This window comes from Peromyscus eremicus, chromosome 19 (genome assembly GCF_949786415.1).
Source record: "Peromyscus eremicus chromosome 19, PerEre_H2_v1, whole genome shotgun sequence".
Taxonomy (NCBI): domain Eukaryota; kingdom Metazoa; phylum Chordata; class Mammalia; order Rodentia; family Cricetidae; genus Peromyscus; species Peromyscus eremicus.
Genome location: NC_081435.1, coordinates 13493431 through 13511103, shown reverse-complemented (window position 1 = coordinate 13511103; position 17673 = coordinate 13493431). Strand labels below are relative to the sequence as shown.

General features: G+C 45.1%; 1 protein-coding gene across 2 annotated transcripts in view; it reads right to left on the bottom strand.

The window, feature by feature from the left end:
* Mapre2 (microtubule associated protein RP/EB family member 2) overlaps nucleotides 1-17673 on the bottom strand; it is a 144789-nt gene that overhangs the window by 51461 nt on the left and 75655 nt on the right. For both annotated transcript variants that reach the window (XM_059246272.1, XM_059246271.1), the window contains one exon: nucleotides 10756-10883. In XM_059246272.1, the coding sequence (XP_059102255.1) occupies nucleotides 10756-10876 (121 nt within the window). In that variant the 5' untranslated portion in view covers nucleotides 10877-10883. The remainder of the gene's footprint in view (nucleotides 1-10755; nucleotides 10884-17673) is intronic.

Sequence of the window (17673 nt, the reverse complement as noted above, 5' to 3'; positions counted from 1 at the left end):
GCTGGGTCCTCAGACGCTGGCCACACTGGAAGTACTCAGTCAACCCCTGCTGGCTCCAGGAATAAATAAGAGGGTGTAGAACTGAGAAACGGAACCTCCACTGAAGCCACGGGCTTCCTTTTCTCAGCTTGAACCCTGCCCATGTTAGCAGCCTCATCTGAACAGAAGGATTTGAATTCCACTTTGTAATATCTACCAGCCAGTCACCAAATCTGCATGGCCACTTGGCCAAGGACCCAAACAAGGCGAAGACACATCTTTCTTTTCCTTGAGTACATGGTGCTTGCTACCTGAAGCACAACTGTGCATGTTGCCTCAAGCCCTAATACACTTTCCAGAGATCTCATGTGCATACGTAACCATATTCACTCCCTACCTTCAACTTGTTTTTAATCCAAAATGTTCCTTTGTAGCACTTAGACACAGACACCTCTCATTCTTCAAAGATTAGTGTTGCACGAATCCTAAATGGGCTTATAATAAAAAATCCGCAGCCAGATATTGGGGTAAATGCTGAAAGATCAGAGAAACAAAGGAACAAGCCACTAGAGAAACTTCTCACCATTACCGACTCCTCAGGCCGAGTGGAAGGCGAGATCCTATCCTCCACAAACCCTCTGACTAAAAGCCTTTACTGAAAAACGCTTTAGTTTCTGTCTCCTCACACCTTATATGCCTTTCTCTACCCAGCCATTTCACTTCCCCTCTAGTGCTGGGATTAAAGGCATGTGACTCCCAAGTAACTAGGATTAAAGGTGTGTGCCACCACTGCCTGGCTCTGTTTCTCTCCTAGACTGAATCAATCTCATGTAGTCCATCCAGACTGGCTTTGAACTCACAGAGATCCAGATGGATCTCTGCCTCCCGAGTGATAGGATTAAAGGTGTGTGCCACCACTGCATGACCTCTGTCTAATCTAGTGGCTTGTTCTGTTCTCTGATCTTCAGGCAAGTTTTATTTGATACATAATATATTACTACACATTAGTCCAATGTCACCTTTCTAGGAAGCTTTTTTTGTTGTTGTTATTCTCAATATAAGACTCCCACTGGACTGGCTCAATGGCAGACTGATGTGCAGGCTAACTAGTTATTGTGCCTGGATGACATGGGAACAGTCTGTAAGACTGATGCTATCATTTGGAACTGCCCCTTAACAACACACATGTTAAAGGCTCAGTTTCCACGGTGGTGCTATGGAGAGGTAGCAGAACCTTGGGAAGTGGGTCCTTGTAGGAGGTCCTTTGGACACCAGGGACATTATCTCTGGTGGGATTATGGGACCCTGGGCCTTTCCTTTTCCTCTCTTTGGCTTCTTGGCTATGAGCTGAATGTATCTGCTGCATCATATACTCTGCCCATGCTATGTTATCTCACCACAGGCCCATAGAAACGAGCCAATCAATTATACACTGGAATCATCAAGACTATGAGCCAGAATACTCCTTTTTTAAAAAAAAATATGCTGATTATTTCATGTACTCTGGTACAGTGATGGGAAGCTGATTAACACAACTGGGAATGATGTCTGATTCACTGTTCGACCGTGCTAGCAATGGCTGCATCTCTGGGGTCCCTATATGGAAGTGGTTTAGAACCTGCAGCCTAATGGAGCTTGTAAGCATTTGGGAATGAAATGGTATCATCTGGACCTTGGATGGTAATCTCTTAAAACACTGAACCAACAGGTTCTTTTTACACACAACCAAGAAAGCACCAACTTTTCATGTTCAAGAAGGGGCCAGAGAGGTACTGAGGGAGCCTCGGAGTGCCCACTCAATACGGGTGCACTGGACTGGATCAAACATAAGGAGACAGGCATGCCCCAGTGAATAAGTCCTATGTGTGTATGTATGTGAATCGTGTGTATGTACGTGTGCACATGTGTATGCATGCGTGGGAATGCAGTGTGCAATACGTATGTGCATGTGTGGATGTGTGTCAATGTGCATGTGTGCACATATGTCTTGGGTAAATGCAGGGTATACATGCATACGTGAATATATTAAAATGAGGATGTGAAATCCTTTTAGGAATAACTTATTCAACTAGCCAGTGTGGTGATATATTGTGTATTAAATAAAGCTTGCCTGAAGATCAGGCAAGGACAGAGCCAGCTACTAGATTAGACACAGAGGTCAGAGAGTGGTAGCACACACCTTTAATCTTAGCACTCAGGAAGGCAAAGATCCATCTGGATCTCTGAGTTCAAGGCCATCCTAGACTACACAAAATTATTCCAGTCTAAAAGAGAAACAGCCAGGCAGTGGTGGCACACACCTTTAATCTTAGCACTCGGGAGGCAGAGATCCATCTGGATCTCTGTGAGTTCAAAGCCAGTCTGGACTACATGAGATTGATTCAGTCTAGGAGAGAAACAGAGCCAGGCAGTGGTGGCACACACCTTTAATCCTAGTTACTTGGGAGTCACACACCTTTAATCCCAGCATGAGGAAGGTTGAGACAGGAAGTGATATGGCTGGGCAGAGAAAGGAATTATAAAGCGGGAGGAGACAGGAACTCAGTCTTTTTCAGGCTGAGGAGTTGGTGAGGTAAGAGGTGGTGGCTGTGACTTGCTCTGCTTCGCTGATCTTTCAGCTTTCACCCTGATATCTGGCTCTGGGTTTTTATTATAAGACCAATTAGGGTTCGTGCAACAAGGCAGAGGTGAAGAAAGGACCACAGGTTGGGGTGCAAGTGCATGTGTGTGCATGTGTGTGCGTGTGTGTGCACGTGTGATCTCTGAGAGGGCAGTGTTCTGGTGGTTTTCCCCTGGACTAGAACTGTTCTGAGAGACTAAAGGGTGTCCCGCAGGAGGCAGGAAATGTCAGTCTTACCTGGGGAAGAGGTAAGAACGGCAGAGTTAAGGGAAGTCATGGCAAGGAAGAACCCCAGAGCTGGGGACAGGTGTCTGCCTTCCTGCTCATGGCCTCTTCTTTAGGCAAGAAGGTCTTTCTTTTCTTTATTGTTATTATTTTTAATTTTCTTTTTTGACAGTTCTATTGGGGCATGTGGTCTAGGTATTAGGATAATTAGTATCAAGTATGTATCATTTCTTTGATTAGAACTGAAAGAGAGGAAACCGACTTCTCTTCTGTACATTCCTGGGGAGATGTGTAGGGGACTCACAATAAAGGGACTTGGGACACCCTCATGTGAGCACACACATGTGCATGGGCTGTAAGTACAGCCTGTAAGTGCACAGGGAGATCAAGTGGGAACACTTGATCTTTGAACTCTTCCCCTCGTATATAAAAGAGGAACAATGTGCTCTTACTCCCGCCTTACAGGGTGGCCATAAGAATGAAAAGAAGTAGCGCCTCTCCAAGACACACTGAGAATGGTAAAGAGAGAAAAAAGCTGCGGGATATGACGTCACTGTGTCCCTGAGTATGAAAGCCTGTGTTGTCAACCTGGTTAAAACATGCAGAGCTCTAAAAATAAATGTGCTTGAGCTGGACTAGTTCAGACATGGAATATGAAAATGAGTGTCAGATTCAAATGACAGAGCGAGATCTGTGGCTTCTATCAGGCACAGAATGGGTGTGCACAGGCTTCTGTCAGTCACAGGACATATGTGCACAGGCATCTGTCAGTCACAGGACGCGTGTGCACAGGCTTCTGTCAGTCACAGGACGCGTGTGCACAGGCTTCTGTCAGGCACAGGACATATGTGCACAGGCATCTGTCAGGCACAGAACGGTGTGCACGAGCTTCTGTCAGTCACAGAATGGGTGTGCACAGGCTTCTGTCAGTCACAGGACACATGTGCACAGGCTTCTGTCAGTCACAGGACAGGTATGCACAGGCTTCTGTCAGTCACAGAATGCGTGTGCACAGGCTTCTGTCAGGCACAGAACGGGTGTGCACAGGCTTCTGTCAGGCACAGAATGGGTGTGCACAGGCTTCTTCTGTCAGGCACAGGACGGGTGTGCACAGGCTTCTGTCAGTCACAGGACACATGTGCACAGGCGTCTGTCAGGCACAGAACGGGTGTGCACAGGCTTCTGTCAGTCACAGGACGCGTGTGCACAGGCATCTGTCAGGCACAGAACGGGTGTGCACAGGCTTCTGTCAGTCACAGGACGCATGTGCACAGGCTTCTGTCAGGCACAGAATGGGTGTGCACAGGCTTCTGTCAGGCACAGAACGGGTGTGCACAGGCTTCTGTCAGGCACAGAATGGGTGTGCACAGGCTTCTGTCAGGCACAGAACGGGTGTGCACACATTCCTAAGATGCTGGTTCATCTGCTGGGAAACATCTCCAGCCTTTAGAGAAACACACAGGTGCTTACACCATAGTAAACGCTCTCATATAAAGAACTGTCTTTCTCCCCAAATTTACATTCTCCCTGTAAGTCTTCAGAGGTTTTAAACTGAGAGGAGAGAAGGAAAAGAAAAAATGGAAACACGAATTCAAAATAATGTTTCATAAGGAACATATCTATCATGTCACATAACTGACATCTTGAGAAAAAGTCTAAAATAACTTCCAGGATGTTGGAACGTACTCTTTTCTTGTAAGGATATTGGTTTTTATAGACCCTGGTGAATGATTTCAAAACATGCAATGTCTTCATGTGCTCTGGAGGCAAGCATTGCGTGCCAAGCTTAGGAGGCAGGGATGGGAGGATTGAAAGTTCAAGACCAGCCTGGCCTAGCGAGTGAGATCGTGTCTCAACCAAACAACAACACAACAACAAACCCCAAATAAACAAACAAACAAACAAGCCAAAACCCAAACTAGAAAGACAAGGCAAGACAAGACAAAAATAGTACTTTGGGTCATGTGTGGTGATGTATGACCGAAATCTAAGTATCTGGGAGATGACTAAATCCAAACCACTAGATCACCAGGGACACACTTGGGAAGATGAGGCAGGGGGATTGAAAGTTTGAGGCCAGCCTAAGCTAAATAGGGAGACAGTCTCAAAACAAAATGCAATCAAGTAAAAGTAAGCATGTTACCAAACAGACTAAGTTTGTTTTATAGGGGAGGATTCTCTAAGGGTGGCCCTGGTTACGATTACCATCAGGATTAGGTACTCAGCAAGTCTTAAAACCCACAGAGACTCGGCTCCACCAAACCTTCTCACATCACTTAAGAAGCTGCCTGGGCCCTGGAGTCAGAGCCCCAGGCCCAAAAGTCAATGGAGTTTATGCCAGGGCTCCCATTAGCTCCAGAACCCCATGGCTCTTTTGATAAGCACGCCCTCTTCTCCAAGCATGCTCATACATTTGGTGGCTTAGGAACAGGTGGAGCCTGTCATGGATACAGGACAGTTGTGAATCCTTAAGACAGTCAACCAGAATCATGAAGATTATACACTGAGCACATGTACAATTTCCCCAGGTAACACGAAGTACTGAGATCAAAATCCAGGGGACAACTAAGGACATTGCTTTGTATAAATTGCTCAAGTTATTTTTCTGATCTTATTAGGAGTTCACAGTTTATTAGTTTAAGTTTTTAATAATGTCATCATTTTTTATTTATTCCTGTTAGCTATGTGATGTTATTAAGTTCAACATGAATGTGTGTCCTTTGACTTTTCATGATATAAATATATATATATATACACCACACACAAACATACACACAGAGAACTTTCAATAAACACACACACACACGCATCTCAGGCCATCTATTTTCACTTAGTTGTTTGTTTTTAATTTGTCTTTATTTATGGAGTCCCATGATGCTGAAGGGACGCCAGCAGAGGCCGAAAATGGGGCAGAGCGGCAGATGTCAATCAAAGCTAAGAGTCATCTGACACCTGCCCAGTTTTCTGGAACTTCAGTGTGTCTGTTTTGTTCCTCCCAAAGAAGTTAGCCCCTCCATGGTTCCCTGAACTATCTCATACACGCACAGTGGCTTCAAACCTGTGCTCACACACTCCTTACTTCATGAATCCAAGGACTGAGCATGATACTGTGCATCCCTGAAGGCCCGGGCACAGGCTACCCTGGTTTGGGGGGGCTGTCCACTGAAGAAACTCAGCATCCTACATGGGCTCCTACACAACGGTCACCCCACCTGACTCTAGGAGGAGGACAACCCTTTTGGGGTGTTTCTTCAACATCCGCCACTCTGTCACTCGGGAGCACCCCGCCACACCCACACAGTCTGAGTGTCTTTTCGGCTGACTCTCTTAGTCCTTGCCTCCCTTTATTTAACACTCCCTTTTGCACACTTCCATCTCTCTTCAGCTACACTCACGGTCAGAACAAGCACAGGGTGAAGATGTGGCAACTGTTCCCAGGATCAAACATGGGAATGTGGAAAAAAATCAGAAATTCCTAGCAGCCGTTTGGCAAGTCAAGGTGAATGTACGCTCCATCCTGCACTTGTATCTGGCATTACAAAGGCAGGCAAGCACATTCACAAAAATTCCAGGGCAAAACCCCAAACCAAACCAAATCAACACCCTCCAATCCTACCAATGTATGTTTATCTTCAATAACAAAGTATTAAGATAATGGAAATATACAAAATTATAAGGGGGGGAAACCCCCTCTTATATTCTACATTCTCTACTCCAAAGAATAAGCTGTATTTATCCCGTGCATTGGTGGAGACTCGAGGATGTTACCCACTGCAGCAATTCACCCTCCGGCTGGACCACACCCAGACATGGCCCGTGCCACTTGCTACCCCTCTCTTCTCCAATTATAAGTTATACTTGAAACCAAGTAAATGGATTTTGAAATTAGCTGGTCAAAAAAAATTAGGGGGTGGGGTGGGGGATATCTAGCCTAGACAAAATCTCTATACAATGCCTCTAAGCACGGATAATATTCCATGAGCACACAATGACCTGATGACAGTCACATTCTGCAAGAGTTCACTTTCTCAGAGAAAACAATAAACCTCTGATTTTATAAAGCTCAGTAAACTCCGGGGCCTGCAGACACTGATGGAATATCCTTACTTGGTTTCAATAAGAGAGACTCAGTAAGATCAGCCCTACTAAATTTAGCCTCTGAGCTGATTTCATCACTAACCCGTCTTCTCTGCTGACAGAGAGAGAAGACACAGGGGACACAGGGCTAGGCTGGAACCAACCTATTTAACAAGCACAGCTCTGTAGCCAAAAATGGTCACAAAGCACAGCTACCTTGCCCAGGAAGGACTACCGTCAGGGTAGAGCACAGAGGACTCACCCTCCAGGTCCCAAGCTGCCTGATGTCCACACCTGCGAGAAGCCCAGTGCATACTACAAATCATGTTCCTTCTACCAGTTCAGATACCGATATTTGTAAAAGCAAATTTCATCAGCCAAATTCAGAAGCTTTCCGAGAATAAGAAACAAACAAAAACCAGAAACTTCATCCAACATAAAGCTTGAACCAATCTGAAGGAACACATATTAAGTCAAACCTTGATCGTTTTTTTTTACCTTTAAAAAAAAGGTCAATCAAAAAAATTTTTTTAAATTTTCAAAAATGCCTTCATTTAAATGACATTTTATTTAAATACTCAGACGCTCAGGAAAATAACTGAGCCTTCCACCAGCCAGAGTGCCAGGACGGGGCTGCGTGACGAAGCTGGCAGCGGTCCCCTCAGTGTGGAATGCCTGCTGGTATCTGCTGTCCGTGCTTCCTGTCCTGTGAGGGGGTGGGAAGGAGACGGGGAGATGCACAGACTTTAGAAAGAGGCCAGCTGGGGAAGCTGGCTTTGCAGTTACCTCCAGCCTAGGAGAGAAGATCCAGACATAGGGACAATGGGGTTGAGGGGAAGTAAGTTTAAGTTTCAGAAGAGGCACAGGGCAGCAGGGCAGGGTGAAAGGTGGGGGAGAGATGCAATCCTCTGTCTGACGTCCAACTTCCTTCCTGTTTCTCTTCCCTCCTCCTTTCCGCACGGGTCCACTTCTTTTCTGTCACCCTCAATAAAGTATCTCAAGTTGAGGAAGCTGCTTTAGGGAACGTTGAGCACCATACTGACCAACCCCTCTCCTCATAACTTTGGGAAACATCTACTGAACTGGTTTGAACTGGAACTCAAACAGAAATAGGACATCATCCCCTGACCCACGCCCCTTAAAAGCCCTCTATATTTTACAAAGCAAATGAACGAAAACAGAACGATATTTCTAAGCTGGACCAGTGTGACAGCGCTCCTGAACCAGCCTCCCATTCCATGAGGGGAATCAACATGATTAGATTCCAAAGCAGATTTAGGTGGCCAAAAGTATAAAATGGAACAGCCCTCTGCTTTCCTTGAAACAGATCGCTTTTTGCAAGAAATAAATGCAATTTGAATATGCACACAGATCCATGACCCAGATTTCATGTTCAAAGAAAGTGGTCATAAAGTTACATCCTTGGATACGATAACAAGAAACAAGAGCGAATAATTTGCATCATTTTGAAATGTATTACAAGGTATTTCCATGTGACTTATTTATTTACTTATTCTGGTGCTGGGAATTGAATCCAGAGCCTTGTACACATGAGACAAATGCTCTACCCCTGAGCTATGACCACCCCAGCCCACTACTCCTACATTAGAGAGCATTTAAAAATGTTTATGGGGGCAGAAAGAGATGTCAGATAAAGGCAGAAAGCTCAGAAGCAAATACAACACCATAGTTGTGTTTCAGCTTTTGCAAACTAAAGAAAAGTTGATGTTCATTCTCTCCACCTTGCCTTATATTTTTAAAAAAATTATTAAAACTTATTGTAAAGAGCTTCCAAATTAAATACACACACACACACACACACACACACACACACACGTCCCACAAGTAATCTGCCCCAAAGTCTATACAGCTCAATGAACTTCAGCACACTTAGAATTCCATACATTCTAACTGATGCTTGTTTTAACACTGGCTTTGAGAGAGATGTTAGCTGGAACTAAAGGAGAGAGTGACACCATAGGGGAGAAAGGCATAAGGGGACTGCCAGGTATGGGGTGTAAGTCTTCATGGGGATGGGGGTGGTGTCAGGAAGGTGCAGAAACGTATGATCTTCGAGTGTCTTCCCAGAGCACATCACTAAAATCAAATACCACAGAAGCTACAGGGAACCAAAATAAATACCCAAGATACATTATACTCCATGAATCTGGGCATTCCTAAGCATGATAAGGACAGATTACTTAGGTCATTGGTATTCAGATTTGTTCTTATCCGAGAGGCACTGTCCTACCTACTTCAAAGTCTTCTAGAGTGAGACTAGAGAAACGAATTCATAAACAAACAAATAGAAAGACCACTTCTTCCTGCCAAATGCCACTGCTGAAGACAAATTAAAGTAAGAAGATGGAATTGGTGCCAGACAGGTTTGAGGGAGCCTACACTTCACGGTTAGTGGTTTGAGGTTTCTCACACAAGCATTGCAAGCTGTAGAGAGAACCCATGCCTGTCTTTCCACAACAGGGACTCACAGTTTTCCAGTCAGAAATGTGTCTCAAAGCAGAAAGGAAACATTAATCTATTGCGGGGGACTTTGCAAATTCTGATGGTACTGCACCAAGTTTTTTTTGCATATGACCTGCTGGAAAGATCGGCCACAGTCCAATACCAATGAGTCAGCTGAAACTCAGAACTCTTCCACATCTAAATGCCTTTGCACAAACACATTTCGGTAATGCTATATTCCCTAACACCATGTTCATGTTAGGGCCACAGGCAAAGAAGACGTCTCTTTGTCTATTCGTTTACAAGAAAACCTTTACTTGGCAAAGGAGAGTACTTATTTCAATTTACACTCAAAGCTAAAGGCAGATTACTTCAACACACTTGAACTTTATTTTTGAAATTGCATCTTTTTTTTAAACAGGTTTAACCCAATATGCATTCCTACAGAACTACTCAGTACCAGGTACAGTGGAGCGTTGGGCATTAGACAAACAGTAAACTACAGATCTGTTCTTAAGAACCCTGGTGCCTCCTGGGATTGGGAGTCCGATGTTATACACAGCATGACAGGTGTTATCCTGGACGGGGGTGGGCGGGGTTTGGGGAAAACTACCAAGCCTGGGAAGTCTTCCCAGAGCTGACAGTAGGTGAGGCAGATTAAACTGTGAACAGGATGTTACTACATACACAAAGAGGAGGAAAGCCTTGGAAGCATGAAGAAAACTAGGGGGTGCCAAAGGGAAGGAGTCTGTAGAGAGCCCAGTGTTTTGTGGAGCTAAGGTTCCAGGAAGAGAGCTGTGCACAATTGAACTGAGAAGGGCAGTACGAAGCCCTGACGATCCACTGTGGGTTTTGTTGTTTGTCTGTCTGTTCCTACAGACAAGCTCTAATCTCTACCTCCAGATGCTTTTATTTTAGAACAAGGTCCCACCAGGTTACCCAGGCTGACCTTGAACGGATTGTGTGGTCCAGGCCGGCCATGTTCCTGAGACACCCTGGTTCAGCCTCCTGCGCAGCTGGGATTTGCTCCCCGCATCACCGGGCCAAGCTCTACTGTGTTTGAAGCCACATGCCTGGTGACATGACAACAGGACTATGGAACGGAGGCTAAGAGCCAGCATTACAGAGGGGCGTGGCCGACAGCAAGCCAGAAGCAGCTCATACCCCCATCTGGATGGCTGTGTGCTTAGATGTTCTCAGACATTTCACCCCCCATATGTTCTCCAGCTACAGCCAAGTTTCCCCTTTTAATTATGTAGCTATACTTAATTATATATATATATATATATAATGTTTTTGTCTTACCCCAAATATGTCATGTGTAGTTCATAAAAATCATATTCAATTGCCAGTAAACACATCGGGTAAATACTCAAAAGACAATCTCTTACCTGAACAGAGCTGTTCCACTTTCGTGTAGTTCAGAGACACGATGTCATTAACCCATGCAATGATGTCATGCCTGCTCATAGTCTCCTGGGTTATCGAGGTAGAATACACGTTGACCGCCATTCCCCAACTAGGACAAAACAAATGAAAATACGTTTATTTACTCACAAGAAAATAAATTACCTTGGACATACAAAAGACACATGATCAAGGAGGACATTCATGGTGCGGCTTTACAACAAAGCTTCTTCATGTGGGTCCTCCCGACCCCACACGGGTGGTCGGATGGCCCAGGGAGGTAGCAGAAAATCGGGCAATGGTAAACGGTTTCTGAACGTGCAGCACCCAACCATTAGTTCATAATCAGATGTGTTCTGGCTCCACAGTGTTCCTGGCAGTGCTTGACCTCGTAGCATCGGTCTTCACTGCATCCGACACTCCGAACACATACCACGTGCACTTCCCACTGCACGCCGTGACACCTCGACATGCCACTGAGCACTGCCTGAAACCCCCCGCTCAGATAGGAGACTACTGTGTTTTGTTAAGTGCAGTTATTTTTGATGTACATATAGAGCTTGCTGCTCTTACAGGAACATGCCGGCTTAATTATAGAAAACAAGGCTTTTAATACTTTCCTGCTGTCAGTCCTGAGCACGTAAGTATCAAAACAATGCATTTTTGGACTGTATTGTGCTAAGACCAACAAGCACATCCATCTCCAGTACGCAAATCTGCTTTCATCTCTTTTTTTCTTTCTGTCTTTTTATTTTTTGAGAGAGGGTCTCACTCTGTCTCTGGCTGGCCTGGAACTTGCTATGTAAACCAGGCTGGCCTTGAACTTGCAGTGAACTTCTGCCTGTTTCCCATTGCTAAGATCACAGGTGTGAGCCACTGGGCCCGGCTTCATGGTAAAGTCACACCCATATCAATGGACGGTTTTACAGTTCTTCACAGTTTACTGTCATAAATGTCTGATTCATGTATCTATTTTACTCACCTCCTTAGCTGAGCTCAGGTAAAGATTGCTCCGGTGAAGAGGGGTTTGGAGGAGGACATTTCAACAGCCATGCTCTAGAGAGAGCAGCAGGCCAAACCTATTTGCGGCCCTTTCTCCCCTTAGTTTCTTGTAACTGTCTATTCAGACCACATTTCATGTAATTTCTTCCTGTGGTACCACTTCACATTTCTCCCATCTAGACTCTAAAGTTCTTCAGGCTCTGGGATTCTTAATTTATAACAAAATTAAGATTCTCACTTTTGACCTTACGGTTATGTGGGACATTAAGTTACCAGGCTTACAACACTGTGCACCACAGCAATCTTGTTTCTTTTTTAAAAAGATTTTGCAGGGCGATGGTGGTGCACACCTTTAATCCTCGCACTCGGGAGGAAGAGGCAGGTGGATCTCTGTGAGTTCAAGGCCAACCTGGTCTACAGAGTGAGTTCTAGGACATCAAAGGCCATACAGAGAAACCCTGTCTCAAAAAAACAAAACTAAGATTTCTTTTATTTTTAATCGTGTGTATGCATATGTAAGTATAGTACCCATTAGGACAGAAAAAGATGCTGGATTTTCTGGAGTAGGAGTTACAGGTGGTTGTGAGTGACTCAATGTGGGTGTTGGGCACTAGACTGGATCCTCTGTAAGAGCAGCCAGTGCTTCTAACCACTGAGCATTCCCCCCAGCCAGGCAATCTGGTAGCTTTACACATTATCTCACAGAACCGTTACTACAAGTCCTTGAAGTGCCGGTGTCCCGGGGACTGCCCCTTCTAACAGCTGTATAGCAGTAAAGGATTCTTTAACATTTGGTAAGAAACTTTGCAATTCTATGAATTTCATAGAATGTTTATATATAGAGATAGACATATATTAAATTTGATTTCAGCAACAAATATATGCAAAAAAGAAATGAAACAGAGTAACAAACCAGTTGAGTCTATGCGGTGGTTTGAAAGAAAATGGCTCCCAAAGGGAGTGGCACTAATGGGAGGTGTGGCCTTGTTGGAGTGGGTGTGGCCTTGCTGGAGTAGGTGTGGCCTTGTTGGAGTAGGTGTGTCCTTGCTGGAGTAGGTGTGGCCTTGTTGGAGTAGGTGTGGCCTTGTTGGAGTAGGTGTGGCCTTGTTGGAGTAGGTGTGGCCTTATTGGAGTAGGTGTGGCCTTGTTGGAGGAGGTGTGGCCTTGTTGGAGTGGGTGTGGCCTTGTTGGAGTAGGTGTGGCCTTATTGGAGTAGGTGTGGCCTTATTGGAGTAGGTGTGGCCTTGTTGGTGGAAATGGGTCACTGTGGAGGCAGGCTTTGAGGTCTCAAGTATGCTAAAGTGAGACAGTGCCCTTCCTGTTGCCTTTGGATCAAGATGTAGGATTCTCCAGCACCACGTCTGCCTGCACACTGCCATACTCCTAGCTGCCACACTTCCCACCCTAACTAAAATAGTCTACTTCTTGGATTCATCAATTCTCGACCAAGCTTGTTTTACTTATAGTTCCATCAACTGCCCTTGGCCAATTCCATCTCTGGCCCCACAGGCCATATTACTCTACAGTAAATGCCAAGTATTGAGTCATTCAGTTATAGATATCTCGGTGTGTTTTGGAAAGATAGAGACATTAGAAAACACTAAGCAACAAATACAGCAGTGTTACCACACTGAAATGACCGCTGTTTTTAATATGGAAGTGTTTGGATGGCTGGTCATTTTGTCTTAGTCTGAATAGGAATTCATGTACTGGGCAGACACTGGACTTCCTTGGTGGGCTTGTTCCTTTTCTATTAACTGCAGGCAGTCTTCATTTCTAGTCTTTCATGTAGACTTTGTAATTGCTATTGGAAGAAATACGTTCTTTGGCTGAGTTTCCAAATCCGGATGTGTCCACTCCACCACGCTGGTGTGGTTTGATGGTGCCCTGGTCTTGGCTTTCCTATACCCTGTGATTTGATCTACAGGCTTTGTCTGGTTCAGGCCCTAATCTGGAGAGTGGGGTGAAGAGTCCTTCATGCAGTGTCTGAAATTTCACTAGAAATCCGAGACTCTCTGACTGCTGTTAGGCACTACGACATTTGCCTAGATCCAACAGTTTATTAGTGACTTCGAAGTTATTGTCTGTTGGTCATTTTTAACTTATCTGTGATGATCCTCCTACAAAGAGGACTCCCGTTCTGAGAGAGCCTGAGGTCAGATCATGGACACAGCACAGAGCAGGTCCTGATTGTTTCTGTACTCTACATTTCCAGGTAATGGGGCTTCCTGAATATTCTCTGGCCAAGATGATTTTTATTTTTATTTATGCAGTATAACCTTCCTTATTTTCTATTGTGACAAACCGCTCTAGGCTCAACTGGTAACTTTGCTTCTTCTGACCTAAAACCAGTCATTTCTTCCAGGGCTTCGAACCCCTTTCTGCAACAGACAGGATTTGGTGATACAGAAGTAAATGTTTTAAACATGACTGGACGAAATACCGAAATCTAAAGTTTACAGGCTCTATATGAATGCTCTATATGTTTATTAAACAATTGTGCTTGGAGTCATTTACTTTCCTGAAATGATGCCAGTCTGCTTCCTGCTTCAAGGTATTAAATGGGAGTTTATGGACATGAGAACAGCATCCATGCATCCTCTAAATTCTTTCCCTGGAGACCTGGGAACAGTCTGCCAGCATTGAATCCAGACAACGTGACCGTGGATGTGACTTTTCCACACTTGTACTAAAGGGTCTCTTGGTTTTCAGTCTTTCACTGTGTTCTTCAATGACCCCTTACTAAGAGAAACCATTTACTTTTACAACGTGATCACCTTTCACCACCTTTAATAAATTACATAAAACCTTAGTAAGGATAAATAATTCACAATCTCAAGTATTTGGGACTGTTGGATGTGATTTTTATATACTGACATAACTTCTGGCAGCCGACGTACTTTCCTAATGATTGTTTCATGTGGTAATAAAAAGCCTTCACATTTCCCAGCAACGGACAGACGGGAGGTGAAGTGTCGAGGCCCAGAACTAGGTGGCATCCAACCCAAGGGAGATGGAAATTCTGCTGCAGGTGATTTAAAATCAAAACTAAACCCAAAGTAGGGAAGGTACAAACAGATCTGTGTTCGACAACATATCCCTCTGAATAAGAATGATTTGTAGTTCCGTATGACAAAGAATACCAAATACGATGGGTAGATGAGATTAAAAAAAAAAAATGCATGAGAACAACAGAGTGGGCCGCTGCAGCCCAGCCATGAATTACTTCCCTCCAGATCTGAGGTGACAACATTCTCCCAAGGACAACTGTCCTTTCATAACCCACCCCTCATTCCGCCCCAAGTGAGGCACTACATGCCGTCGGAGACTCATGAAGACAAGATGCAGACAATGGGCTGTGCTTTAGAGACCTCCGGGTAACTAGTTACCAGTCCCACCCTAACTTCTGCTGTGGTGTGTCGTCAATCAACACACCTGCTGGAAACGCTGCCGTGGCAGGCCGTGTGGGAAAACTAGGCGAGTGGTCAGAGCGAGAGGAAGAATAACCCAGTGAAAGGCAGGGGCACGCTAGCATTCACTAAAAGAAAACATGGCTGACACATTCAACACATTTCAACAGGTATCTGAATTAACAGCAGCAGGATCAGCAGAAATGTCTCTGAGCTCTCTAAGCTGGCTGGCACATTCCTAGAATCTATGTTCTTCCAAACTTGAGAAAGCTATTATTTACTAACTACCATACCGAGTACTAGGTTTCACTCCAGTGTTTTCAAGCAAGACTTGTTTTCGTTGAGTCTCCTCCCCAGCTCTTCTCCCCAGCTCCTTGCCCTGCCTGCTCCCTTTCACCCACAGTGGCCTCCTCTCTGTTTCCCTGTCACGTGTTCTGCGGCTGTCACTGTCGTCATCAATACTTCTATTCGCCCTCCTGGTGGTCCTGTCTGGTTCCATAGCTACACTCACACCCACATACACACATACGCATGTAAACACTGAAAGGCAGGGTCGCCATGAGAGAACATGTGTCTGCTCTAGTCTATTCCAACGGGCTTAATAGACTGTATTCCAGATCCATCCATTTCCCTGAAAGTTTCATTTTTCTTGACAGCTAAATAAAATTCCTGTGTGTGTGTGTGTGTGTGTGTGTGTGTGTGTGTGTGTGTGTGTATATCATATCACATTTTCATTATCTACTCATCTGATGAAGGACAGTTAGGCTGGCTCCGTTTTCTTGCTATGAGTAGAGCAGTGATAAACACGATGAACAAATAAATGTCTCTGTGGTCGATGTAGAAGCCTTTCCGATTTGAACTCTTTGAGAACCCTCCACACTAATTTCCACGTTTGTGCTTGTTTATACTGGGACCACTAGTGAACGCTGCCTCCTCAGTCCTTGCTAACGGTCTCTGTCATCCATCTTCTTGGTGCAGGCATTCTGGCTAGGGTGAAATGGAATCTCAGAGTCTCTCTCTCTCAGCAAGGCACCTCTGTGTTCACTTGACTTTGGTGTCTTTTGTTGGCTGCCCAGCCATGCACGCCAGCTTTCTGATGTGAGGCCCGACAGCTTTGGCTTGGCATGCCCTCTGCCCTGGGGGGACGTGCCCTTGTGAACTTTCAGCACGTCGCAGTGTCTGTGCCCCTCCCCCGATGTGTGTGCGCATGCCTCTCACTGTGTGCCCATGTGTGTGTGTGCCCGTGTGTGTGTGTGTGTGTGTGTGTGTGTGTGTGTGTGTGTGTGTGTCTCGAGTATGGACGAGTCTACTTCCACGCTGATGCCATCTTTTCTCTCCCCAGTCCCATTTTTTTTTTCTACAGACACAATTTTAATGTATTCAATCCGAAATTATCCAGGTGACTAAAAACAGAAACTTTCCCATACTTTTCTAAACATTAGCCTTGGATGAGAATTAAATAGTCTATACTTTCCACAGATACATTCTGAAATTCATTATAATTTCTCGCTTCTTCACCTCCATGGTAATCTGAGTGAAAGCGCCCGTCCCTGTCTGGCAAGAGTGTTGTGTGGTTAGCACAGGGGAGTTTGACATCATCTTAGAGATAAAGCCATTTCATGCTGCTCCTGGGAGGAAAGCAGGGCAGGAGTCACACAGCAATGTGTGTAAACCAGGTGCATGTTCGATGCCCTCAAAGGTCAGAAGAAAACCCTGGAGCCCCTGGAACCGGAGTTAGGAATGGTTGGGAACCACCATGTGGATGCTGGGAATTGAACCTGGGCCCTCTGCGAGAGCCATGAATGCTCTTAACTGCTGAGCCGTCTCTTCAACCCCAAGATCCCACTTTTTAACTGAGGAACTGCTGAGATTCTTATCCAGTTAAAAGCCAAACTGTGAGAAGCAAGGTGGCATACACACACAGAACAAAGAGCCAATGGCAGCAGAGGGCTGGCGCTCAGGTTTGGATCTTCCGAGGCTCTTTCAGATAGAAATGTCAGTCGATTATCAGATGACCTACCATGTGGCCTCTGGGACAGAATTACTCTCTTTGCCGACCTCACAAACAAATGGTCAAAGCACTACAGACCTGGTTAGTGCTTCAATAGTCTAGAAAGCAGGTAAGGGAGGCTGGGGAGATGGCTTGGTTGGTACACGCTTGCCACGCAAACATGAGGACCGAAATTAGATTCCCAAGACCCACATAAAAAACCAGGTACCGTGACATGCCATGTAAGCCCAGCAGCCCTGAGGAGGTGAGGACAGGTAGATGATGCCTTGGCTACTGACCAGGGATTTATATATTGCTTTTATAAATGTTCTTCTAGGAAGGTGGCAAGTTAAAGGAAAACTCCCACAAAAACCAGAAATCCCTTTCTATTCTCAGGAAGCAAAGTTTCAGGTCTAGCCTCTCTTTGGACAGTGACTTCAAGGAAAGGACAGCCCCGGCCTGAGGCCGAGTGTCCTGCTGATTTATTCAGTTCCCCTTGC